The 26,393-nt window shown below is 39.2% G+C and overlaps 1 protein-coding gene across 1 annotated transcript in view; it reads left to right on the plus strand.

The window, feature by feature from the left end:
* Positions 1-26,393, plus strand: part of Akap13 (A-kinase anchoring protein 13) — a 177,502-nt gene that overhangs the window by 111,662 nt on the left and 39,447 nt on the right. Inside the window, 7 exon segments of the mRNA XM_042698540.1 lie at positions 2,928-3,064; positions 8,120-8,490; positions 10,840-10,893; positions 15,798-15,990; positions 19,811-19,919; positions 23,013-23,055; positions 24,868-25,000. Of these exon segments, the coding sequence (XP_042554474.1) occupies positions 2,928-3,064; positions 8,120-8,490; positions 10,840-10,893; positions 15,798-15,990; positions 19,811-19,919; positions 23,013-23,055; positions 24,868-25,000 (1,040 nt within the window).

Consider the following 26,393-nt stretch of genomic DNA (forward strand, 5'->3'; position numbering starts at 1 on the left):
AGAAAAAGTCGGAAGTGGCACTGTGGCTCAAGTGGTAGAGCACTAGCCTTGAGCTGAAGAGCTGAGGAACAGTGCCCAGGCCGAGTTCAGGCCCCATGTCTGATAAAAAAAAAAAAAACAAAACAAACTGATGTTTTGATTTGGAGATCTTTCCTTCTGAAACATACAACACAGGAATCAGAGGAAGGGATAGATATGATCTGCATTAAGCACAAGAGTAGTTTCTTCCATTTTACTTTAGTAGTAAAAGATGTCATATGTGGCTTTTAATTTTCTTATTATCTTTAATTGTTATACAGAGGAGTTATATATGTGGCTTTATGATTTTTTAGTCACCTGTAAAGATAATGTATTCTGTTCATATGGTACAAGTACAAGTTTTTTAATCTGGCAAAATTATATACATACATGCGTGCATATTAAGGACTAAATATCATTATTTGGTAAATAACTATTCTAACTCTAAATGCAGATCACTAGAGTGCATCTTCAAAAATGACTTCTATTAGCTTTTAAAGTGCTAATGGCTCAGTACACAAAAATGACAGGCAGATTTCTATGCAGGCCATATCCTCATCAGTACCTGCTTTCAGGTTACTGTCCTCCACTTTTTTTTTTTTTTTTTGGTCAGTTGTGAGGCTTGAACTCTGGATCTGGGCACTGTCCCTCAGCTCTTCAGCTCAAGGCCAGTGCTCTACCACTTGAGCCACAGCACCACTTCTGGTTTTCTGGTGGTTTATTAGAGATAAGAGTCTCATGGACTTTCCTGCCTGGGCTGGCTTTGAGCCGCAATCCTCAGATCTCAGCCTCCTGAGTAGGATTACAGGCATGAGCCACCAGCACCTGGCTTCTCCTCCGCATTTTTAAAGAATCATACATTAAAGATGAATAAAGCCCAACTTCATTAGGCACATGTATCACATACCTGTTATATGCTGAGGAACAGAGTTCTGGTTCCTGTATATAACAAAGTATTTCTGATTGTCAGTACAAATCTTTGGGAGGTTACTAATCATCCCTTCTTTGTCATAGGGAAATGGAGACCTACACAGGATTAAATTACTTCTTGGCCTAGGATCTTTGTCCTAACAAGTGAGACCTAGCAGTAAAGGCTTATGCCTGTAATCCTTAGCTACTCAGGAGGTAGAGATAGGAGAGTCCCTGTTTGAGGCTAGCCCAGGCAAAAGTTAATGAGGCCTAAAAATGTAGGTGTGGTGGTATACTAGTCCAACAGTCAATATCGTCTGCACGATATGATCTCTTATTCCAGACTCCTTTGTGGTCCCTTGTGCTGGTTTAGATTTACTTTTGGGATGAGATTTTTCTATCATAGCTGAGTCTGTGAGAATAGCTTGAGCTTGGAATTGGATGTAGGCTGCCAGCTGGACGGCTTACCGCTAGGCGGTTGCTGTGACAGCCCTTTCTGTTCTTGGCTAGCCCCACTGGTTTTCCTCTCTGTCACAGAATGGAGCTTTTGATTTTTCCAAGGAGGAAAGGGGAAAGAATAGAAAGATCACAAATCTACCAACTCCACCTAGTTAATAATCACTTTATGCAGTATGGGAGGAAAAAGACCATCCAGAATACCCATACATTTCCTTTCCATCTTTGAAAGGCAAGACTGTTCCCATTGAACTAATAGTTGCCTATTAACTATGGTGTTTTTTTTTTTTCTTTTTAACTGGAGGGTCTTCAGATTAATCTATAGGTCCTGCCTAATTTCCTGTGTCATTCTGTGTGTGATTCTATGATGACATTATTTCCTAATATGTTCATTTCAACCACAGGATTGTAAATCATACACATACACATAGAGCACACACTGAGCATCTCTTTTTGTTTAAGGATATTTCCAAACGTTGCCAAATTCAGATGATGCATTTTTCTACTATGGTACATTACTTTCCCAGTGTAAGATCTATTTAGGGAAGAAAAGTTAACAGTTTCCTTCATTACTCAGTAGAATCTGTACTTTTTTTTGTTGTTGTTGTCGGTTGTGGGACCTGAACTCTGGGCGTGGGCGCTGTCCCTCAGCTCTTCAGCTCAAGGCTAGCACTCTACCACTTGAGCCACAGCACCACTTCCAGCTTTTTTTTTCCTTTTGCTTATGTGGTGCTAAGGAATCGAACCCAGGGCCTCATGCATACAAAGCAAGCACTCTACCATTGAGCCACCTTCCCAGCCCCAGAATCTGTACATTTAATGCACTTGATGTATTGATTTATCTACTACTTAATATCACTAATTTTTGTGATTGTGCCACTTTGATCTTTGTATCGCTAATTTAAAAAAGTAATGTTTCTAGAAACAACTATAATCTCAGAACAGAAATTGGCCCACAAATCGCATTTCATAATTTCCTAATGGACTTCAGATTTTCAAAACAAAAGACAAGCTGTAATTATCAGAAAGAAAACATTTCCATTTAGATAGAATATAGTTCTGAATCATCATTTTATCTTTCTCTACACTACAAGCTCATGATTATCTTATTGAAGTAGCAGATCTGAAACCCTCTAATTTGACTGTGTTCTTTCTAGTTTCTTTATGTTTTTAAAAAGAGAGAGAGCCGAGGGCTGGTGGCTCACTCCTGTAGCCTAGCTACTCAGGAAGCTGAGATCTAAGAATTGAGCTGCAAAGCCAGCCCAGAAAGTCTGTGAGACTCTTATCTCCAATGAAGCACCAGAAAACCGGAAAGTGGTGCTGTGGCTCAGTGGTAGAGTGGTTGCCTTGAGCTGAAGAGTTCAGGGACAGTGCCCAGGCCCAGAGTTCAAGTCCCACAACCGATGAGAGACTAAGAGAGCGAGAAAGAGAGAAAGAAAGGGGGAGAAAGGACAAAAAGCAGTAGAGAGAAAAGTACTAGTACCTTGTGTGAAAGGAAAGTGAACTTTTAAAAAAGTGTTGATTGAATACATTTTCTTTCTCAGAGTGTGAGAACTTCTTGGCTGTCGGGCTGGGCGGGGAGTGTGCTTCAAAACAAGCTGTACTTCAAAGAGAATCTGAGAGTGACCCTGACCTCTTCCATTCGCCCAGTGATGAGATGGACAGCATCATCTTCTCAAAGGTTTGCCGGTGCCTTCCTTTATTTTTCTCCCGTGTCTGTCATCTACACAGTTGGCATCCCTCAACTCTTTTCCCAAGACAAATTGTTTCCCCTCATCCATGCTTCTTTAAGGATGGTCTAGCTAGCTATATAGCTTGCACTTGCAATCAGGAGTGTGTAAGTATTAACTTACAAAGAAGGAAACGACAGATTGCTAGGGCTCAGACAAAAGGCATTGGCAAAATCTGTTTTCTACAAAATCACGAAGTTTAAGTTCTGCAAAATACTGAAGTTTTCGAGCTTCCATTGAAGTTTTAAGTCATGGAAGTTCCTTTAGAATGAAGTTCCTTTAAGTCAGATGACAGTGAAACACTTCAGTGGGCAGGAAGAGACCACAGCTCAGACTCAATGATGTCATGTGTATAAACTAACCAGAGAGTCATTTCTGATTAATGTGTTGAGGCCTGAAGCTCACTGCTGAGCCTGGTGATATCATTGCTTTTCATCCAACCTGCTTAATTGGGCCTTTCTAGATCTCTGCTTGGGAACCCAAGCTTTCTCCTGAGTGAAAGCCCATTCACATGAATCGGCTCGTGCATCCATATAATTTGAGGCAAAGGGAGTAGAGGACAGGGACCTTGGCTTCCTTTGGCTTTGTGTGTTTCTAGTTCTGTTTTGTCTTCTAAGATGAATAGAGGGCTTTCCCACAGGCGAGAGTGTGGATTGTACTCAATTATGTGCCACAAGTGGTTTTCTTAATAGTAAGGGGTTGAAGGGGCAGAGACATTGCGGCAGCCGTGAAGACTGTTCCTTTGGATTCTCTGACGACATTGAAGAAGTGGTGAGAGCAGTTATGTTAGTGGGTGATTAAGTTGTTCAAGGGACTGTGATGACCCAGTGTTTAGAACGTATGGTGTAGGAATGATGGCATGCGGTTGTGGAAATGTGGTCTGGAACACTGAAGCCTCTGTGCGTGAACCATGTGTACCTTCTTGGGCCCTCATCTTCTCCCTGCATCTTGTTCTTTGTCTTCATAGTTGCCCAGGTTGTTCTGTGACTTGGGATTCTATGAAGTGAAATTTAAGAGGGTTCTTTATAATGGGCCATGGGTACCTGGAGAGTTATTAAACATTTATTTATGTTTTTCTTCTTTCTTTTTTTTTGGGTCCAGTCGTGGGGCCTGAACTCTGGGACTGGGCACTATCCTTCAGCTCTTCAGCTCAAGGCTAGCGCTCTACCACTTGAGCCACAGCGCCACTTCCGGCTTTTTTCTTTTTGCTTATGTGGTGCTGAGGAATCGAACCCAGGGCCTCAGGCATGCAAGGCAAGCACTCTACCACTGAGCCACCTTCCCAGCCCCAAACATTTATTTATGTTTGAAAATCATAACGACATTAAAAAAATCATCCTTGTAAAGAAAACCCTTGTTTGCTTCCTTCTGAGGTATATGACAGCTGGTCCCTAGGCGTTAACTGTCTTTTACAAACTAATAATTTTTTTCTGGTCACTAATTGAAAGGTTTGTCTACCTAAGAAAAAACAAAATTTTCTGTATTTTAGTTTCTTACTCAAGCTACCAAAGGCATTCAGGAGATTATTCTTATAAATAGCTGTTTGTCATATTCTGACACATTTTCCCCAAGGAGGATTTGACAGATTTTTTTTTTTTAAGCTGATGCACATGCCACATAAACCTGTACCTACATTTCATACAGGAGGGCAATCCAGGCACTTTCACCCATTCATGCATGTAGAAGGAAGAATAAATGGCATCTGCCCTTTGTATATGTGCATTCTACCAAAGTGGTTGGTGGTAAAGGGGCTCTGCAATAAATGTTTTCTCAAATATTAAGAAAAGAAAAGAAAAAAGAAAAGAAAAAGAAAACCTATGGACTTGCTACTTTGGAAAGAAAAAAAGAAACAAGACTAATATTGGCAGAGTATATAATACACACAAGGTACTACAATAAGTTCCTTATATGCTAAATCTCATCTCATAGTCTTGGAACCCTGACAGGTGAACTGATATCCTTGATGGTAGTAGATGTTGTTACCAGTAAAAATTACTAGCACCAAGTAAAGAGATTTGCACCTTGGCTTGACTTTAAAATCCATCCAGGTTTTGTTTCTTCTTGATCTCTCACAAGCTCCTCCAAAAGCCAGTAATTTGTATTGAAGCACAGTATTGGTGGATAGGCCATCAGCTGCTTTCTTAAAAGTCTTCTGCATACGTCATCCATATAAGCATGTGCTGCACAGTACCAGAGTGTTCCACTTTCTTCCCTCTCCCCCCCATTCTCTAAAAATAATATTAATAGTAATAACTGGCGGGCAAGCCCTTGTAACATCCCTTTCTGTGAACCGCCAGTGGTGCATTAGGTCACTTCCTGCAGACATTTGTTTAACTTTAGCCTTACATGGGATTTTTTATTTTTTTTAAACAACAGCTGTTTTTCATGAACTTTTCCCCTTTGTCTTGTCTTTCTGTTTATACTCCTTCTGGTAAAATGTCACTCTACAGTGGCTGTCATGAGCATCGTCTTTATCCTTAAGAATATTTTCTAAGGTATTTCTTTTCCTTAGATCAGCACTATAAAATTAACGCTTTTTAAAGTGGAGCACTCACTAAGAGAAGAAGTGGTAAGAAAAAGTTGACACACTGTAGGCCACTCTGCTCAGATCCTTCAGCTTCTTACATAAACTCTTGCCCAGATTGGATTCAATGATTGTGGTATATGTTAGGGTCTTAAAATGAGAGCAGTTTCCCAAGACACACAGAACACCTTGTGTAATATAAATAATAAGTGTTTGACGAATAAATGAATGAAATTTAAGGGTCCATATTTTGCCAGTGTTGGCTTCCCTGCTGGTTTCTGGTGCTTGTTACACTCCTTGGCATTGCCTGGGTTGACCAACTCTCTGTTTTACTTGTCACATGATGTTTGCTTGAGAATCTCTGTCTTTTGTTTCACTTCTCTTACAAGGAGACCCACTCATGTTTGGTCTAGGCCCATGACCTCACCTTAATCAATTACATCTACAAAGACTTATTTTCAAATAAGGTCTCCTTCTGAGAGGGACACCTATTTTAAGGAGAGGACTTTGACTCAGTAAGTAGTGTGAGAAAGCTAAGACACTGTAGAATTCCCCTCCAAAGTTTTGTTTTTGACTATTGACATTTTCCTTCTGGAGAGGGGAGCACCTTGAATAGGAATCTTTTAGGATGGCTGTTTCAGTCCTTTGGTGACATAAAAAGGACAGTCAGTAATTTCATTTAAAGGTAATACCACTTTTCAGAATTTATTTGGTCAAGCACAGTTTTATTTTGCAGGCTGTCTGGTGAAGGGGCTTTCTGATGACTTTGACATCTTACAAGTGATTTTAGAAATGATGGAGCTGACAGGAAGGTTTGTTTGAGTTAAAATCAGCTCTGATTCCAACCCTGATTCTGTTACTCACAGCTTGCGCACTTGGGAAGACTCCATTAGACAATCTGAGTCTCTGTTTTCTGGCCTACATTATAATCTCCTTTTCCCACTTGGTCTCATCCTACATATCATTCAAACAGGAGCTAATCTAAGAAAGTGAAATCTTTAGAGTGGGAAAAAAATGTTAGAAAATAGCTGGTGCGATCAGGCACAAAGCTGAGCTTGGTGGTGCAAACCTGTAATCCTAGCTACTTGAGGGCAGAGATGGGGTAATTACAGTTTGAAGCTAGCCAAGCAAAAAAAGAAGTTGGGGAGATTCCACTTTAACCAATGGCTAGGCGCAGTGGCGTGCGCCTGTCATCTTAGCTATGGGAGACACATAATGGCTGGGTGCAGTGGCTAGCACCTGCTATCCTCAGAAACACAGAGAAACACAATTAGGAGAGTCACAGTGTAATCTGGCTGGGCATAAGGCAGATCCCACTTTCAAAATAGCCAAGACAAAAAGGTGCTGGAGGTGTGGCTCAAGTGGCAGAGCAGCATCCTTCCTAAAAGTTCAAGGCTGCCCTGAGTTCAGTCCCCAGTACTGTCAAAACAGAACAAACCAATGTAAGCAAACAAATAACCTTTCCAAATAAAGGGCTTGATTCCCATTCCAACTTTGAAATGACTCCATGGTTCTCTCTGTCTCTCTGTCTCTCTGTCTCTCTCTCTCTCTTTATATTTTCTCCTAGAACCCATAGTAAAACATTGAGTCACCTGGCTAACCATGAGTTAGTAGTGAAAAAAGAAAGATGGCAGTGTCCCTTCCCCATTCTCTGCTCCCCAACCTGTAAGAGTGTACAATAGGGCAGTGACCCTGTGTGCTCACCTGTCTCCTAGGTACTTTGACTTCTTTTAGTATTTTGGTCTTGTGTGCTGTGATGTTCATCTTTTTCTCAATCATCATATTGTGTGTGCTTGGTGTCAAGCTACTAGTACCAGAGTTCTTATTAGGTTTTACAGGTTGGTCAGAGAAGAAGCATTGTTACTTTATGGAAAACCTCATTACCAGATTGTTTCCGTAGGCTTTGTCCCTGTAATACAAATATTTCCCAGTGAATTGAGAAATGCTAGCTTTTCCCCATTTAGAAACTGGCAGAGTTTAGATAGGATTATAAGTTATTGAGCATTTTTCAAAAGGGTGCTTAAAAACAGCCATGTGTTTGTTTTGGGACTATTAGGTTCACTACATCATATTTGTACTTAATATAGGCTACTTTGTTTCAGTTAAAACTTTTCAAAAGATTGAACTTAACATAGCAGGAATTTATGGTTCTATATGGTAGATTCCCCTCCCCCACTTTTCTTCCCCCCAGACTAATCATGGCTCCCTTTGTTTCAGTTGATGGTATGGGCTGAATTATCCTAAGAACTTTTTCCCCTAGAAGGAAAATATGATGTGCTTTCTAAATTAGCACCTCCAATAAGTTAACAGACAGTTGTCAATCCTTGAGTACTGTACTAGAGGCCAAAGGGGTGGTTTGAATCTGTGCTTGAATTCAGTTATTGCCCTTGGTCTTCTTAGACCCACTTGACTTGGTCTGGAATAATTGAGGGTATCTGCTTGCACCTGCAGTTTCAACCAGATGTGCTTTCTCCCATTGCAGCCTGAGGAAGAGCAGTTGGTTTGTGATATCATGGGGTCCAGTTCTTCCACGGATGATACAGCTTCCCTGGATCAACACTCTTCTCATGGCAGTGATGGGTCCCTCCCTCCAGCCTCAAAGCTCAACAAGCCCAGAGATCATCAAAGCCCCAATGGCTTCTACAGCCCTGGGATGGGAATGGAGGGTCGAGAGAGTGAGAGTGAGCCTACGGGCTCAGGTGACGTGGAAGAGGAGGAGATGGACAGCATCACAGAAGTGCCTGCCAACTGCTCCATCCTGAGGAGCTCCATGCGCTCCCTGTCCCCGTTCCGGAGGCACAGCTGGGGTCCTGGGAAGAACGCTGCCAGCGATGCAGAAATGAACCAGCGCAGGTGAGCCGGGAGTCCATTCATTTCATGTCTCTGCGCCTGCTTTTGAGATATTTCTCACTTGGTACTGTTTCTGGTCAAAAGAGTTTAAGAGAAGAAATAATACAGGCCTTGAAATTAGAACAAACTCTATTCAGACTCCAACTCTGTAACTTGCATAAATAGCATAGGCTTTGGGTAAGTCACTTGATCACCCTGAACTTAATTTTCCCATCTGCAAATTCTTGCCTGTCAGTACATTTGTAATAATATAGTATGACCGTTAAGTAGTATTTAACACATGGTAATATTTACTCCTGCCAGAACATTCTTAACACATCTAAGTATTCAAAGTGTGTCTTAAGAAGTAAAGTGTTTCTACTGCAGAAAGTTTTGATAAGTCTAAATTGTTGATGTTTATTTCTCAAGAGAGCAGAAGACTCACAAGGGACCACAAAAATGTTGGTATTTTCTCAAGTGTCCTACAGTCTTTTACAAGTACGATCCAGCCTTAAGCCTTCATTTTGGTAGCAGGAGTTGAATTTTGTTTCTGACCATTGACTGCCCAGATGAACTTAAAGCAGGTAGTTTTAACTATAAAGAACTAGTGGTTCTCAGCCCTGTAGATATCCTGGATGGTATACTTATTCCAGAGCTGCTTTCATAAGGAGATGCAGCTAGGAGAATGTGTGATCTAGTCAGATTTGCTCACTCATGTATTCTTTTAATCAGCCAGCTCACTCCTGTATTCTTTTAATCAGCCAGAGTATACCCAGTGCTTGGCACTGTTCTAAGTTCTGGAGATAGAGATAAACAAGACATGTCCTGTCTTCATGGAGCTAGCTCACAGTACTACCCTATACTCTCCTAATTTGCTAATTTTTTCAGACTCATTTTTGACACATTATAAGACTGGTGCAAATAATTTACATTATTCAAGGTCAGTAGAATCCAGGTTTCTGGTCTTAGTCAAATTCTCTTCCTACAACCCTGTATCATTCTGTAACATAGTTTTTTTGGTTGGTTGTTGTTCTTTTAAAGCAGTATTACTTGCCATGTTGTTTTATAGACATTTGAAATCCTAGGTTATATGGAACTCAAGTCCTAAAGGGTTTTTGTCCCAGTTTTAAATGTACTTTTTTTTGTCGTCGGTTGTGGGGTATGAACTCTAGGCCTGGGCGCTGTCCCTCAGTTCTTCAGCTCAAGGCGAGAGCTCTACCACTTGAGCCACAGTGCCACTACCAACTTTTTCTGCTTGTGTGGTACTGAGGAATTGAACCCAGGGCCTCATTCATGCGAGGCAAGCACTTCCCAGCCCTGTTGCTGTTTTGTTTTTTTTTTAAGCAGTCACAATAATTGGAAATAGATGAGCCAGGCACTGGTGACTCACACCTGTAATCCTAGCTATTGTGGTTCAGAGCCAGCCTAGGCTGGAAAGTCTGTGAGACTGTTATCTCCAATGAACCACCAGAAAACCAGAAGTGGAGCTGTGGCTCAAAGTGGTAGAGCCTTGAGTGAAAAAGCCCAGAGACAACACCAAGGCCCTGGGTTTAAGCATGACTGACAAAAAAGGGAAATAGACATGATCAGAATTCCCTTCCTGAGTAAGGGAAACTTCTGGATAGGTCACCCTAATTTTAGATAGTGAATAGCAAACAGCTTGAGAGAAGGAGGGTTTATTTTATGTGTTAACTTATTTTTCTTTTGGTGGCTTGAGGTAAGGGTCATGCTCACTCTGCCTTTTGGCTGGCACTCTACCTCTTGAGCCACAACTCAACCCATTTTTCTCTGTCACTGCTGTGGACCCCTTTGTTATGATTTTGAATTCAGAGCTGTATGTAGCTCAGATAAAAATGATTTGCAAAGATTATAGACAATCATGATTGGAGACTAGAACCCTATTACGCTTCATCCTGTATGTCACAGATCATGGTTGACCATAGAGTTGATAAGTACCTAGTACCACTATCTCAATACCTCTTTATAGCATAGAGTAAGAGTTAAGTTTCAGTTATCACTTTAATAGTATGACCATTCTTGTGTTACTTGTGTATTGTGTAACCCAAAAGGAAAACCTTTTAAAATTTTGAATGGCACTTTTTTCCTAATCCTATTAAGTTACAAAGTTAATACACTTCACAGCTTGGTCATTAGATGAACTCTTTGGAGCAAGAAGGGATGGAAGTAGTCCTCCACAGAGGTCCTTTCAGTTCTGATTGCTTTTGTCATTTCACATTTCTTCAACCTCTCTCCTCCTGTGCTGTTTGTCTGTAGGGATCATGTCTTCTCCATTGAGGTATCTATATATGTCATGCATTTATAGCCCATTTTGTCTCACTGACCTCACTGACCTCTTCCACCATTCATTTTCAGTTCAATGCGAGTTCTTGGGGATGTGGTCAGGAGACCTCCCATTCATAGAAGAAGGTACAGAGTTCACTAAATCCATGGACTAACACGTTGCCTTTGAGCATATACTAACAATCATCTTCTGCTTACTACAGTTGGACAATCTAATTTCAAATAATGTCGTTTCTTGTTCAGGCTAACAAAATATAGGTGCTTGTTAATTGCTTGTCATTATGCCCATTCCAGAAGAAATAAGTTTCTTTAAAGCTTTTTATTTTATCTTTTAAATTTTAAAAAATATTTTTTCTAGTATTTATTTGTTCAGATTACTTTGATAATAGCCTCTCCCCCAACTTTTTATCTAGGAGAATTTGAAACATTTTCCATGTTGTACCTATGTAAGAGACCCTGGAAACCAACCTCCCTCCCTTCTTTTTCTCCCTCCCCTTATCTCCCTTCCCTACTGTCCATTCACACTGTCTCCCACTCTTGTTTTCCTCCCTTCCTCTTTCTGTTCCCTCCTCTTGAAAATAAGAAATAGAATTACAAAGGTTCTAAAATATTTTCAATAGGATAGAAGGTATTATTAACTAGGCCACCTGGCAGTTTCTATTCTCTCATTTTTTGTTGTTGGGGTTTTGTTTTAGTCCTGGGGTTTGAACTCAAGGCCTCATGCGTACCAGGCAAGCTCTCTACCACTTGAGCCATTCCTCATACCCTTAGGTTCCATGATTGAAAGAGTCACTTCACAAAACAATTAAGAAGTATGAGCTGATCTCAGGCTTTGAATTAATCATTTGTTAGTTTAAAAAGTTGAAGCTAAAAACCAGTGATTTATAAGCTGGTAGGCTTATTTCTAGTCCAACAATATCCATTTGCTTCACACTTTCCAAATGTAGGTTATATTTTATTGTTGAGAAGCCACTAGTGAAGTATTTATGCATTACATTTACTTAAAAACATTCAACAATCCAAAAAGTATACTTCTATTACTATTCAATATTTCTCATAGTAAGAGACCTTTGCGGTGAAGTATTTGTATCCATTAGCTGAATCTTATACAGAAGCAAGCAGGGAGTGATCTTTTATCTTTCTGCTTCATCTTCCTCAAGTGGATACTTCCTTTTAGGCTTTATTTTAGGCCAAAATTGAGCTTATATTCAGATAATCTCATGAATCTCATATGATAGTGACTTCAGTTAAGGAGAACATGTTATTAAATGCCTCTTTCAGTAGAAGGTCTCTAAAGCCTTTGAAGATACATTTGACAGTGTTTCTGTGTTATGAATTTACTAAAAGCTTGCACTTGGGGATAAGTTGCTGGATTCATTCCAAGTTAGTGTATATATACAAGTGTAATAAACAATTCTAGTTAAATTTAAGATGAGTGAAACATTTCTTGTAGAAAAGCCATAATATATAATTTAACAGTTTGTAAGCTAGGCGCTGGTAGTTCACCTTTATAATCCTGGCTACTCAGGAGGCTGAAATCTGAGGATCACAGTTCAGAGCCAGTCCAGGCAGGAAAGTCTGTGAGACTCTTATCTCCAACGAACCACCAGAAAACAGGAAGTAGAGCTGTGGCTCAAGTGGTAGAGCACTAGCATTGAGTAAAAGAACCCAGGCATAGTGTCCAGGACCTATGTTCAAGCCCCACAACTGACCCCAAAAAAATTGTAAAATTGAAACATTCTAACAAGTATTAAAGTAGGAATAAGTGTGTGTGTGTGTGTGTGTGTGTGTGTCTGTCTGTCTGTCTGTCTGTGTCTGTATATATTTAATGTGGAACTTACTAAATTTCAAAGCCAAAGAACTAGTCCATATCAGCACCTCCCCCGCCCCCCCCCCCCCCCCCAGCCGCCTCCCAGCCTACCAACTGAAGAACTAAGGCCTTGGGATGCTCTGGATTGTGAGGGAAGTTAGCTGCTAATAGAAAGGGCAGACTTAGAACATCTTTCATTTCCTGGGTCCTTAGGAAAGCTGTTCATGTCTATCTCCCTGTCATTCTCCATTTTAAATTCCTTCCCAGTCTTCTACATCAATATTGTTCTTTAAACTGGCTCTATTTATTATTTCCAGCTCTCAGATTTTCTTTTGCTACTATACTGGGATAATCAAGGGAGCCAGATGATCATATAGATTTGTTTTAATCTTATGAAAAAAGTTTCCAATTTAAAATATGTATTAGCTCAGTGCCATAGAAGTTGAAGGAATTCTTATCATTAAAATACAAGGGAATGTCGCTGTTGTTGCATGCTTTATTTGTAGCAGAATTTTGATTGAGAATCCTACAGGATTTTAAGACTCAAGATTGTCTGGTTTAATTGGATCCTTAATGGATAGACAATAAATGCAGAAAACTGGTCATTCAGGAAGCCCACCCTAGTATATACTTAGTGAAACTGTGGCAAGGTCATTTGGTTGCTGAGATGTATGTAAAGGGATAAAGTTAAAGTGTCCCAATAGTGGGGGTTAAAACACCTCTCTGAAAATTTCTAAAGCAGAAACTACAATGGGATGGGTCTCTGCCAAGGGACTACTAGCAGTAATTCTTGGGCTTTAAGTTGGCCTGGCAAGAACTCCCATAGTCTTTTCTCCAAAACATCATCTAGATAGACCATCAATAGGACTGTTTTAAGTTTTCCATGGTTCTTACTCTGAATTCTCGGTATTAATCCAAGGTTTGGGAATGATTAAATAAATCTGTCTCTTAACTGTGTCCTTTCTTTTAAACTTAATAACTCCACACTTGTGTCCCCTTTTCTTCCCCCATTTCTGTTTCTGCCTTTGATGTCATCTAGTATGAGCTGGTGTCCCTCTGGTGTACAATATTCTGCTGCCCCGAGTGCTGACTTTAATTACAGAAGGTATAGTATGGTTATGTATCTAGCCACCAAGCGGGGAACCATAAAGTATGGCATCTGGCTTTTGGCTTGGAGCTGGCTTCTCTGAGCTGGCATGCTTATGGGTAGCTGCTTTGTCTGAGCACGGTATTCTGTTGCCTTGCCTGTGGGCTTCACCAACCCCAAGCCACACAGTGTGCCCTGTGCAACCCGTTTGTCTCAAGTAGCTGATACTTTCCTTGCCTCTGTGGGATGGTAGACCGAGTTTCCTTTCTTTTTAGTCTTTCCAATTCAGAGCTTCTTAGAAAAACAATGAGAGAAGCAAGGTAACTAATAAGATGCACTGATGTCATCTGACATCGAATGTTACACAAGTGATTTATTACCAAATGTTAAATAAATGAATAACCGAAAGTTAAATAAACATATTGAACATAGTAAAAAGCAAAAGAAAACAAAGAGATGCATGGATCTCTGTAACATTATTCAATCTGCCGCTGTGCTTAAATTTCCAATTTCAGAGATCTGCATGATCATTTCATGGTCCCTCAGCTTAAGCAGCCAGACTTAATTACCAAAACATTTTTTAGGGTTGAATTTTAGGGGGAACATAGATCTGGTTTTCTCAAGCTTTTTAAATAGCTCACAACAGAAAATTAATTTTTTTCTTTACTTATCCCTTTCTTCTTATCCCTGCTATTGAATATGAGTTTTATACATTTCATTATAGTGATTCATAGCTTCTATTGTTATTTTGAAATCAGAAAAACAAATTTTTGTGTAACTTACCTAATAGAGAAAAATAGAAGCATATGACTTTAGCTCATAAGTAATTTATAAAACAAAAAACATTAAATAGCAACCCTTCTGGGCTGGCATGTATGATTTTAATTATAGCAATTAACTGTACAGTTTTTTTTTTTTACAGAATGAATGTAACTAAATAGCTTTAGTATACCACCAGCCATATTCCAATGAGCTCTTTTTCACTTTAGTTATTTTTCAGATAGTCTTGCTTTTTTGCCCAGGGCCAGCCTCAGACCCCGATCCTCCTAGCCACACCTTCCTCAAAGCTGGGCTTCCGAAGTGTGACACCATTCTTGGCATGTCGATTGAGTTAGGCTGTCTTTCTTGCTCAAGCTGGCCTTGAACCGTGATCCTCCTGATCTTTAGTTTACCACGTAGCTAGTGTTAACTGGGTTGCACCACTACCTCAGCTTCTAGCTGTTTCCTGAGGACATGGACACCTACAAATATTTCTAAGTTCTTGCTTATATTTAAGGCATTACCACTGTAGCTAAAACATTAATTATCCTAGTTAGCCACCCAAGGAAAATAGACAACTAACCTTTCTCTGTAGCTTCCTGCTTGTAAAAAGTGGTTTTTATTCTGCTGACCACAAAATCTTTACCCGATGAATCCCATATTAAAAAAAAAATCTCATTAAAATTCCAAACCCTGTTTTGGGACTTTTATGCAGTACTGTAGTTTGAGCTCAGTCTAAGCAGATGCTCTACCCCTGCGCCATGCCTCCACCTCTCAGCATTTAATTTATTAGTGTTTCATGTGCCTGCCTGCAGTGATAGGAAGCCTGTCAACAGTGGTTGTTTGGCCAGGTGTGCACAGAGGATAATAGACTAACGATAGAGTGTTCTGGGTGGTAGCAGACCTGTAAAGTTGTGACAGTGAGGTAGAAAATGGTTAGATGTAAAGATATGGAGTCACAGTGGACACACATGCAAATGACTTCTCAAAGTTACTGTGCTCATACTCTTTCTATGGCATTTGATGTTTGCTGAGTTGATTCTGGCAAACATTAATTAGATGAATGGAAAACATATATATGAGGAATATAAAAGGTAATATAAATACGATCTGTCCATGTACCATATTGGAAAGAAATCTAAGAAAATAGTCTTAGCTAGTTCAACATTTAGAGAAGTTGAACAAGGTATGAAAGCCTGCATGCCCTCTTCTTTCTCAGCATTCCAAAGCTTTTGGGGCAAAGGTAGGTGGTACTTACACTGTGCCCTTATAGACAGAGGGGATATAGGCATAATATCAGAGCATGTGCCTCCTTCCATGATGAGACCTACAAATGGAATGAATGCATTAACAACTCCCATGCTCTGTGTTCAGTTTCAGTCTGGAAGGCTTGACAGGAGGAGATGGTGTTGGGAGCAAGCCATCTTCATCTCTAGAAGTAAACTCTGCCAACGCCAAAGATCTTAGACACCCTTTTGGTATTGAGGAGCGGCGTGACTCTCTGGTATCACTTTCCGAAGAGAATCTGGAATCAAACCAACGAGAACATAGGATATTTGATCAGCAGGTAAGGCTGAAATGAATGCATTTTGCCCATTTGGAAAAAAAATATTTGTCTCAAAGTAGGAGTTTGTATGTATTAGGAACATGGAAGACAAGGAAGGCTTCTCTGTTAGGATAAAGCTAGTGGCTATGATTACTTACCTATTAAATAATAGGCCCAAGTTACCACTAAAATCAAGTATTTAGTATTTAAGATTTTAAATATTCTATCAAAGAAAAATTGGGAATATATCCAGAACATTCAGTTGAATTTCTCCTTACCCATGGCCTTCTTTTACCACCTCTGTAGAAATATGACGTGTGTTGCAAGTCATTATTCAGTTTTTTAGTTTGCAAAAACATGTCCCTGGTTTCTCCTTCTTAGAAAAAAAATGTGCTTTGTCTCAACCATAATGTCAAGGGAGTGACTTGATTCCCTCAGCTTTCTATCCCTACTAGAGTTCTCTAGAGAGCATTACACCCCCTGCCTCCCTTGCCTCCTTTCTCACCACTTAATCACCTTAGTTTATACTGCTACTCTCTTGGAATGCCTGTCTTGAAAGCAGAGGACCTCCTTCTTAGTCAAATGAAGTGATTTTTTTTTCTTAGTTCTTATCTTTTCAGACCCACCTTTGACAACCCTGGGAGAGTTTTTGAGTTGAGAAGTCGAATTCCATGAGCGTCCTACTCATTCCTATTCCTCTTTCACCCTCCTGGTTCAGGCAGTTTTGGACTCATTTATGAAAGGATTCTGGGATGATTTTTAATTTCTACAAATGAAGCGTTTCCAGTTAAACAAAAATATGAATAGATGATTTGAATAGATGGAGTTTCAGGAAAAAATCGAATGAAACAAACATTTCTAATTTAAAGAATTAGAACTATTCTTTGACTTGATGACTGGGATTTTGTGTAGCAATTTTTATTTTTAGATAGTAAAGCAGCTAGCTTATGGAAATGAAAGTATAGGTACTCTCTATAGAAGGGTCCTAGAGTTGGGAGCTCCAGAAATTTCTTTATTGCAGCCTACTACAAGAGCAATGATGTGACCAAATAAAGATGTGACAGGATTCTTTTAATAATGAGTGAATTTTTTATGTTTATGTAAGAAGAAATTGGGCCTAATGAAAATCAAATTAAAAGCTTGAAAGAACTTTACCACTCCTTGTTGTTGAATTCTGCTTGGCCCACTACATAATATTACAAATATTCCACTTGGTGGAGCATGCTTGTAATCCTAATCAGTACTCTGAAGCAGAAACAGGAGGATTGCAAGTTGCAGGCTATCCTAGTCTACATAGCAAAAGCCCTGTGTCCACCCTCCCCCACTTCCCCCCTCCCCCCCCCAAATACTTTGATGATCACTGAGTGCAGCTTTGATAAGAACAAATATAACCCATGAAAATTTGAGAAATAAATTTCTCAAGTGTATAGAATCCTTTAAAAATCAAAAGGTGTAATGCTTTAAATTGATCAAATTTCAAGCCAGAGTTCCTGGCTGTGGAGGTTCCCTGCTTCTTCCATGTCTTTAAAGTTAACAGGTTTTAGTTGTGGGTATGAGAACATTTGAGCTTTTGTAATACTGTTTGTGTGATACCTTTTCTGAGGTGGATATTTTCAAAAATTTGACACGTGACTCTGTCTTTAAGAAACTTTTCTAAAATGGGTTTTCTAGTTTAGCTTTCGAGATAAAGTCAGCATTTTTAGATAAGTGTCAATATTGTCATAGGCTTGCTGTGCATAGGCTTCCTGGAGTTCTGTGTCCCTGTGGTTCTTTTTGTGTTTAGCCTTAGACTGGGTATTTGAGCTGCTTGTATCTCTCAGATCTAGACAAGACGCCTACAGCCAATTTCCTGTTGAAAGTCTCTGCCTTACACTGAGGTCATTTTTCAGATCTCACAGTTGTGTTTGAAACATAGCAACTGTTTGTCTGATTCCATGGTTACACAGGAACAAGTTCTAAATAATCAAGAAGTCTTTGGACCAACTGAATTGAGTTCATGCTAGTAATAGATTTGTCATTGCTTCTCTTTCAAAATGTGTAACTCATAAAGAGACATTTCTTCCTAGTATAAGGTAAAGGGGTTAGTGAGAATTTAGCAGTTAGAAAAAGCTTTTTCAAAGGAGGGGTACCTCCTTATTTCCACTGTCTAACAATTTTTGTTTGGATTTTCTTTCTTTCTGTCTATCTGTCTTTCTTTCTCTCTGTCTCTCTTTCTCTTTCTTTCTTTCTTTCTTTCTTTCTTTCTTTCTTTCTTTCTTTCTTTCTCTCTCTCTCTCTCTTTCTCTTCCTTCCTTCCTTCCTTCCTTCCTTCCTTCCTTCCTTCCTTCCTTCCTTCCCTTTCTTTCTTCCCTTTCTTTCTTCCCTTTCTTTCTCTTTCTTTCTTTCTTTCTTTCTTTCTTTCTTTCTTTCTTTCTTTCTTTCTTTCTTTCTTTCTTTCTTTCTTTCTTTCTTTCTTTCTTTCTTTCTTTCGTAGGGACTGAATTCTACTTCCACTTGAGCCATGCCCCCAGCCCTCTTTTGCCTTTTAGTCTGTTTTTTTAGATATAGTCTCATACTTTTTTTTTTTTTTTAAGCATCAGTTGGTTGTACATGGAGGTTGGTTTCCTTTTGACATGTCCATATATCTTACAATGTACTTTCATTACAGGTTCACCCCATTACTCTTCCTTATCCCAACTCCCTTGTCCCATGCTAATTTCATTAAACTTCACTGTTACATTTTCACACTTGCACAAAAAAGTATTTTGACCCTGTTTGCCCTCCTTCACCCTCTCCATTCACCCTTTTTGTAGTATCCATATCCCAAAAGGGACATGGTTTTTACTTTACCTTCCTAACATTCATTTTTGTTGAGGTGAATGTTCATTTTTACCATGTAATTTCGCACACATGCATCTACAGAACTTTGATCAGATTGACCTCCTGGTCTACTGTCACTTACCCAACCCACTTACCATCTAGTATTCAACAGCTTTCAGTGAGCTTATTTTTATCACCTCTGTTCACAGATGCAATGTGTTTCAATATATTTTAGTATTGTTCACTAATATGCTCTCCCCCTTCATTTCTAATTTCCTCAGGTATTCTTAGTCCCAAACATGATTTTGAGTGAGTGTGTGTGTGTGTGTGTGTGTGTGTGTGTGTGTGTGTGTGTGTGTGTGTGTGTGTGTGTGTGTATTCTCAAATCCTCCTTCTAACACTTGAATTCCTGGGATTATAAGTGTGACCCACCATGCCCAGACCCAATTTTCAGGGATGTTTAGTAGTCATTTCTGTAGTTGGTTTGATCATAGGACCTTGAAGCTGCTCTGAATGACACCGAGTTATCAAGTTTCAGCCACCCCCATGTTTATGTAGACTCAGTCTAATCTTAGGAAAGGAAATGAAGGAGATTTAGGCTGATTTCCAGATGCACTGCTGTTTCACTTTGGATGTTGAGACACTTTTAGTTGCACCTCAGTTTCCAACTCTTTTCAGAGGAATAGTATTATATACTACTATGTCTTGGCAGGGGAGGGATTTCAAATGATTCAATATTTCCAATGAAGTTATTTTTTATTTGATCCAAAAAATACTTACTAAGCACTGACTAAGCTTGAAACGGGGGATATAAAACCGCTCTAAAGGATGATTCCTTGTTTCAGATGCAAAAGTAGGGTTTGGAAAAGCTGAGTGAGTTCTCAGAAGTTGACTAGCTGTTAAGTGGCAGAGGCAGACTAAAATCCAAGTCTTGTCTGACGACAAGTGTATGCTGAACCCCCCTTTCTGCCACTAGCTTGTACTTATCTAGAAATACTAGAACATGTACTTAGCACCTGTTCTTCACCTTTTTACTTCATAGACATATCACAGATCTAAGCAACAGAGATTTAATTACTGTACATCAGCCATTTCTTCTCCATTGACCAAATCCATCTCATTAATGACAATCAGCCATCCTGGACTGGACAGTAAGTATACTGCTTTAAAAAAAAGTTACGTCTATCTTAACAACTTTTCCTGTTTCTTACTTTAAAGCCCAGTATAACATCATTTTCAAAATGTGCCCGCTTCTTCCTCTGAATAAATGACTTAGCACTTAAAAGGTCAGCTTTTGGCTCCTTTTCCCTTTCCAGTTTAAAAATCTCCTTAGTACCTTACATTTTTGGCTATAAAATATAGCACGCTTTTGAAAACATATTTTGAAAATTTCACACTTGAAACAAGTTGTAAATGGACTGCATTGGAAGTAAAAACTCTTGTTATCTTTAGGAAATGCTAGATAGTTTGCAGTGAACACAGCGGACAAGTCTGTCTGACCAGGATTTAATCAGTATTAAAGAAACATTCACCCTCCTTGTCTTGCAAGCGGCTGGCTGTGTCTTGCTTGTGCAGAATCAAACTGCTTTCTTAAGTCATCCTGCCTTGCAGTGGCTCAGCTCTTACCTGTCCCTCTTCTTCCCTCTGCTAAAGAAGTTAATAGCTGCTTTTACCACACACTTCCACAGTGATTAACATGGGAGCATCTGAAAATGGATGCTCATTGAGTTGTTGTCCGAAATGACTTACATTAGAAAAGACACAGAAACCTATATATTGCCAAGCTAGAACCCACTGATGTGGAAGGAAACACTGTGTAATGAGGGTAACCACAGTGCTTGTATCATTTCTGAGTGGAAAGTAGACAAGCTGCAGCCTCTGGGGGCGGGAAGCCGTGACAGCACACATTGACAGCTCAGTTGTAAGACATTAGGGAGGATGTCCCTGAGAGAGGATGCCCCAGCAGACATCTGCAGAGCAGTTCTCTTCTTTGCATCAGAGAACAGTACCAGGGGTTCTCTGTCTCTATATCCTGGGAAACTTAGTTTCTTAAGAGAACTTAAGAACATACTTCATAGCTTCTTTCATACACAGAATAAAAGTAAGCCATTCTTTTCAGCTTTCACTGCTCTCACCCGAAAGATGTTTCAAATAGTAGAGAAACTGTATACCAAAACTCTTTAATACTTGTGATCATAATGTTCAGAGAGGGTGGTACCCATTAGACATTTGAACCTCATAGTCTGCTTGCTTGCTTGCTTGCTTATTGATTCATTGATTCATTCATTTATTTAGTGCCTGTACTAGGGCTTGAACTCAGGGCCAAGGCACTCTTAGATTTCTCAAGGCTGGCACTCTACCATTTGAGCTACAGTTCCACGTCCTGCTTTGTACTGGCTAATGGGAGATAAAAGTCTCCTGGACTTTCCTGTTCAGGCTGGCTTTAAACTGTGATTCCCAGATCTTAGCCTTCTGAGTAGATAGAATTGCAGACATGAGCCATGAGGGGCCTGGAACTCAACTCCAGTTTTTATACATAATTTGTATTAGTTTTAAAAAGATGTATGAGTCATGTGAACACAGATCAAGGCAAGCCTCTGGAAAGTTAGGCATCAGAGCTAGTGAGATTATTTTATCTATATTTTTGGGGCTTGTATTTGTTCTCTAATTGTTTGATGTGCTGCTTCCCAAATTCATGAACTAAAAATCATAGTATGTGCAAGTCTATGCATTCTTAAGACCAGTGTCCCATGGAATATACTGAAAAGTAATTGGCCATGTCTGTATAGTAATTACGATCTAAAGTCTCTGGGTATAAGATAAAAGCCTGAAGGTTATTTTGGCCTTTTGAAAAAAATCTGGTTGAAATGCTACTTACTTTCACTAATGTTTTATGGGTTCACTTTAGTGACAAATTTATTTTTTTCCTCTTTGTAATTGTGTAAATGTGCAAGAGTCTTGAGAGAATTTAATCAGAGACCCTTTGAGTGGGAAAAATTTTAAAGTACCTTCTTGATTTTTCTAAGCTGTGACATCAGGTTAAAATGCTGAGTTTCATACCTACATTGTGCAGAATTGGGGACAGATCACAAACACCTGTCAGCATTTCCCTCATGGCTGTTGGTACCATTCATCCCGGAAAGGTCGGGGGAAAACTCTAGAGAAAAGGAGAAAACACAGAAGGCAATTTTTTTTTGAAGACTTATAGATCTTTTTAAAACATTTGCATTATTTCCACCTGCTATTTGAGTCACTTAGCAGTAGCTACAATTCTGCATTACTATTCAGAATCTATTCTGAGTTTCAAATGCTGGCAGTCTGGTTGTGGAACATCTTTCAACCTCTGTCAGATTGAAGTCTTGAACTTCTTTTTTTTTTTTTTTTTCTTTTTTGCCAGTCATGGGGCCTGAACTCTGGGTTTGGGTGCTGTTCCTCAGCTCTTCAGCTCAAGACTAGCGCTCTACCTCTTGAGCCACAGCACCACTTCTGGCTTTTTCTGCTTATGTGGTGCTGAGGAATCGAACCCAGGGCCTCATACATGCAAGGCAAGCACTCTACCACTGAGCCACCTTCCCAGCCCTGAAGTCTTGAACTTCTTAACAGTCATACTGAGCAAAGCAGACTGTATCTGATATCACTAAAGATTGAAAACCATTTGTTGTTTGCCTGCTGTTCCTTCTACGTCCTTGGTACTCAGCTTCATATGTGATCAATCAGAGCAATGTTTTTCCAGCTTAATGACTTGTGGTCTCATTAGCCTTAGAGTTTTGATAATCTACTTCCATGTATGCTCCTATAGTCAGGGGAGGAGAAAGAATTCCTCTGCCCCATTCATTGTATCACTCAGCCAGGGAAGGGCCCTCCTGTCTGGTTCAGTCTAACTTCATTGCATGAATGAGGAACTGAAATGGAGACATCTTATCCTAAATTAGCAACAGGCCCAAGACTTTAGATGCTCACTCTAATGGTTCTTCCTGGTCACCAATCTGAATAATTCTCAGGTAAAAAGGAGAGAATGCTGGATTTCTAGTAGAAATAGATGATAGCATGCTTAGCACTGTGGAAACAACAACGACAGCAAAAAAAAATCCCCAAAAAACAAAAAATCCAGCATTTGCTTTCTTACTTTGTATTCTTCCTATGAAGAATCTCAAAGGTGGCTCATGGAACCTGAATATTGGTCAATACCTGTCCTCAGGGTAAAAATCATGTTTGTTTGTTTTTTTCTCACTTCCCCCCCCCAGATTCGCGGTCCTTCCACAACACCAGTGCTAACCTGGCCGAGAGGTACTCTCCGTTTATTTTGGTACTTTTTTCTAAATGAAATAAAAATCTAAACTGTCTTATAGCATTTAACTAAGCACACTAGATTATTTGAGCCCATTGGGTTCCTTCTTGCATGTTAACATAGGAATAATTATTTTATAAAAATAGGAAACAAAAGGAAGTGATTTTATACTGAAGGTTATATCTTTTAAATGTAATATCTCTAATAGTTTTGCAGTTTTCTCCTTTTGGTTGTCTTTCTGATAAGGAATATCATTTGCATTTATTCATATAAAAACTCACATGTATTTAAAGCACATTTTGGTTATGGGGATTTTTAATTCCTAAGTCTTAACAGCATTTTGTTTCATAATTAGTGTATGAGCAGAAGGTGAAGGGAACAGGAGAAGAAGAAGAAGGATGGAAAAGGAGAAGGGAGAAGGAGGAAGAAAGATGTGGGAGAGCATTCTTGCAGTGCTGCAGTCTTAGTATTAGTCACTGGGGCCTGGTAGTATAGCCAGTGGTAGATATCTTGCTTGGCTTGAATGAGACTCTGGTCCTACGTCCAGCATTTGAAAGAAAGAGGGAGCAGAGGGGTAGAGGGAAGGGAGGGAGAGAAGAGGAAACAAATGAACACTCTAGTCTTATTTTATTTTTTCAGTGTATGTGGTATACAGCTTTGTCTGAGTAATTGAACTGGTTCTTTTAAGAGGGAGGAAGAAGACTGCTAGGGATAGAAGCAAGGGCTCTTGCATGCTGGGCAGGCCTTGTACCTTGAGATGCAGCCTAGTCCTGAATTCGGTCTTTGCTTGACAGCAGAGAATATTTTTGTTCTGTCTCTTTTTTTTTAAAATTTCTTTCATACTTATGAAATTCAATATTCTAATTTGAGCAAGATTGAGGTTCTGATTGTTGCCCTGACGTTGAAGTTACCTGCTTTTTTGCAAAGCCATTGGGTTGTGATTCCGTGACTAAGACTGCTTTCAATGAGTGCTTCTCTTTATAAAGTTGCTTTTGTAGCTTTTACGTCCTTCTCCAGCAGTGATTTTCGCGTCCTTTCATTTTTATCTCTGTAAACATCACATACATAGAGGTAGCTCTCAGGAGGGCCCCTTCGTAGTTCTGCCTCTGCCTGCTTTCTCAGAAGCCAATACTACTCCTCTGTGGGAAAGTTCCAAAATAGTGCCTAAGCAAAGCTATATAAATGGACTCTTCCCATGTAGTGAATTATTAAGTGCCCAGTATTATTTAAGAAAGCCAGCCACTGTAAGTAGTTTCCTGAAGTCAAGTCTGTTTCCTACGTAGATTATCTGTAAGCTTCCTGAAGTACTTAAGTAGATAAAATGGATCTCTCTGCATTCTACCTGAATTCTGATTGCTTTCTCTTCTTAAAAGAAGAGCACAGGCATGGCTTCACGCACAGACTAGCTCACAGTCTTCATTGCCTAGTATGCTAAAAAGGCTTGAAAAGATGTGTGGCCTCCACTGTTCAGGAGACAGGATATGCACTCAGTCATAGATTTTGTTTTGCAAACCTTATTACCAATAGTCTGCCTTCATTACATACATAGATTTTCTTTCAAATACTTATTGCAAAGAAGTTTGTAGATTGAATGCTATTTTTGGTTAAGAAGGTTCAGATAAAATAATTACAGAATATTAACAGAAGTCCATAATTGCAATATTAATGACTGCTATAAAAAAAACAACCAGGCTTTGGCAGTATGAACATCATAGAATATTGTATGAAACCGTTCAGGGTGTCTCTTTCTTTGCTTCCCATTTAACTTTTGTAGTCCTTAAAAAAAAGTCAATTTTCTTGTTTTCATTTAGTATAACAGAAGAAAACTACAATTTCCTGCCACCAAGCCTCACCAAGAAAGATTTTGAAGGGAAGAGTGGAACCAAAGTTAGTCGTACCTTCAGCTATATCAAGAATAAAATGTCCAGCAGTAAGAAGAGCAAAGTAAGTGTCATCCTTGGCATTTGTACGCCACCTAAGTCAATCATCTCACAGGCTGCAGACACCCCCAACTGGAGCTTGACCTTTACATCAAGTCTCTGCTTATTCTTTGAAGCACAGGAAAGTATATCTCAAGTCATAAGACTAGATGATAAGGCAGAAGTGCTTGAAGTCTTGCTTGTCACTTGATGGTTACTCTCAAACACAATCTGTTATTAGTAATATTATTATAGTATTGTTATGTACAAGTTAGTTAATTATCATAAAAGATGCCATCTTAATAATCTTAATCATGTGGGCAACCTACACACTTGATAAAGAGATATGGGTGGCAATCCAGGGGTTTGGATTTGTGATTTTTTTTTTTGTCTGTTTCTGTTGCTGGAGACTGCACAACCCTCAAAGATCTTGAAGCCAAGACTAAAAGAGGAAACAAGCTCAGTTGTGAAAGAATATTGTCAATTTAACTAAGGAGAGTGATCAGAGGCAAGAGGTCAATTGTTACTTCAGCCATTTCTACCAGCAGTGACAGATTAACCTCTAACACAATGGCCCTTTCCCTTGTTGGTTCTCCTTTTCCCTCTCCTGGCAAACTCTAGTCTTTGAGGTAAAAATAAATTAACAAAGGAGAGGCTTCTCTTCGCATTCCTGGGTACTTGGAAAGGTAAAAAGGAGGATCCCAAATTTGAAACAAGTCTGGGGAAAATAAGCATGACCCTGGAAGCAAAATACAAAGGCCGTGAGTAGGGAGTATGGCTCAAGAGGTAGAGCTGTTTCTTAGCACTAGTGAGGTCCTGTGCTCAACACCAGTAATGCAAAAAAAAAAAAAGTAAATGAGATTGTTAAAGGGCTGGTAGAGTGAAATAAACAGCTAATAAGATTGTTATAAAACTTACTGAGAAACATCTTGATTTTGTAATTTTAGGCAAAGATAATAATAGGGGACATAATGAAGCAGTGCTAATTGCAGTAGAGATTTACCGGACAGAAGTATTTTATCTTTTTAATTATTACAAAAATAAAGGAATATTAAATTTTCCTTAACTATGTATAATGTTATATTCCCATGATGTTAAAAAAAGATTTTAGTACATACAGCAGAAGACATCTGGTTTACTTATTTTGTTCATCTTTTAAATAATTACACTAAAGTGACATCTATAATACTTAGCTGAGGATGGTTTGGAAATGATGATGATTTATATACATGATTTAGGAAAGTAAGTCATAATTATTAACTTTGGCTTCTTACATTCAGTTTATTTTACTGTGTCTATAAATTATTTAGCACATAAATTGTTGGGTTTTGGTTTTTAAAATTTTAAGTGGTTGTGCAAAGGATACAGTTTTTAAATATTTGAATCAGTTAAATTAGACAGCCATCAGGCAGCAGATT

The sequence above is a fragment of the Dipodomys spectabilis genome, unplaced genomic scaffold, assembly GCF_019054845.1.
Source record: "Dipodomys spectabilis isolate Male_0828 unplaced genomic scaffold, ASM1905484v1 ptg000233l, whole genome shotgun sequence".
NCBI lineage: Eukaryota > Metazoa > Chordata > Mammalia > Rodentia > Heteromyidae > Dipodomys > Dipodomys spectabilis.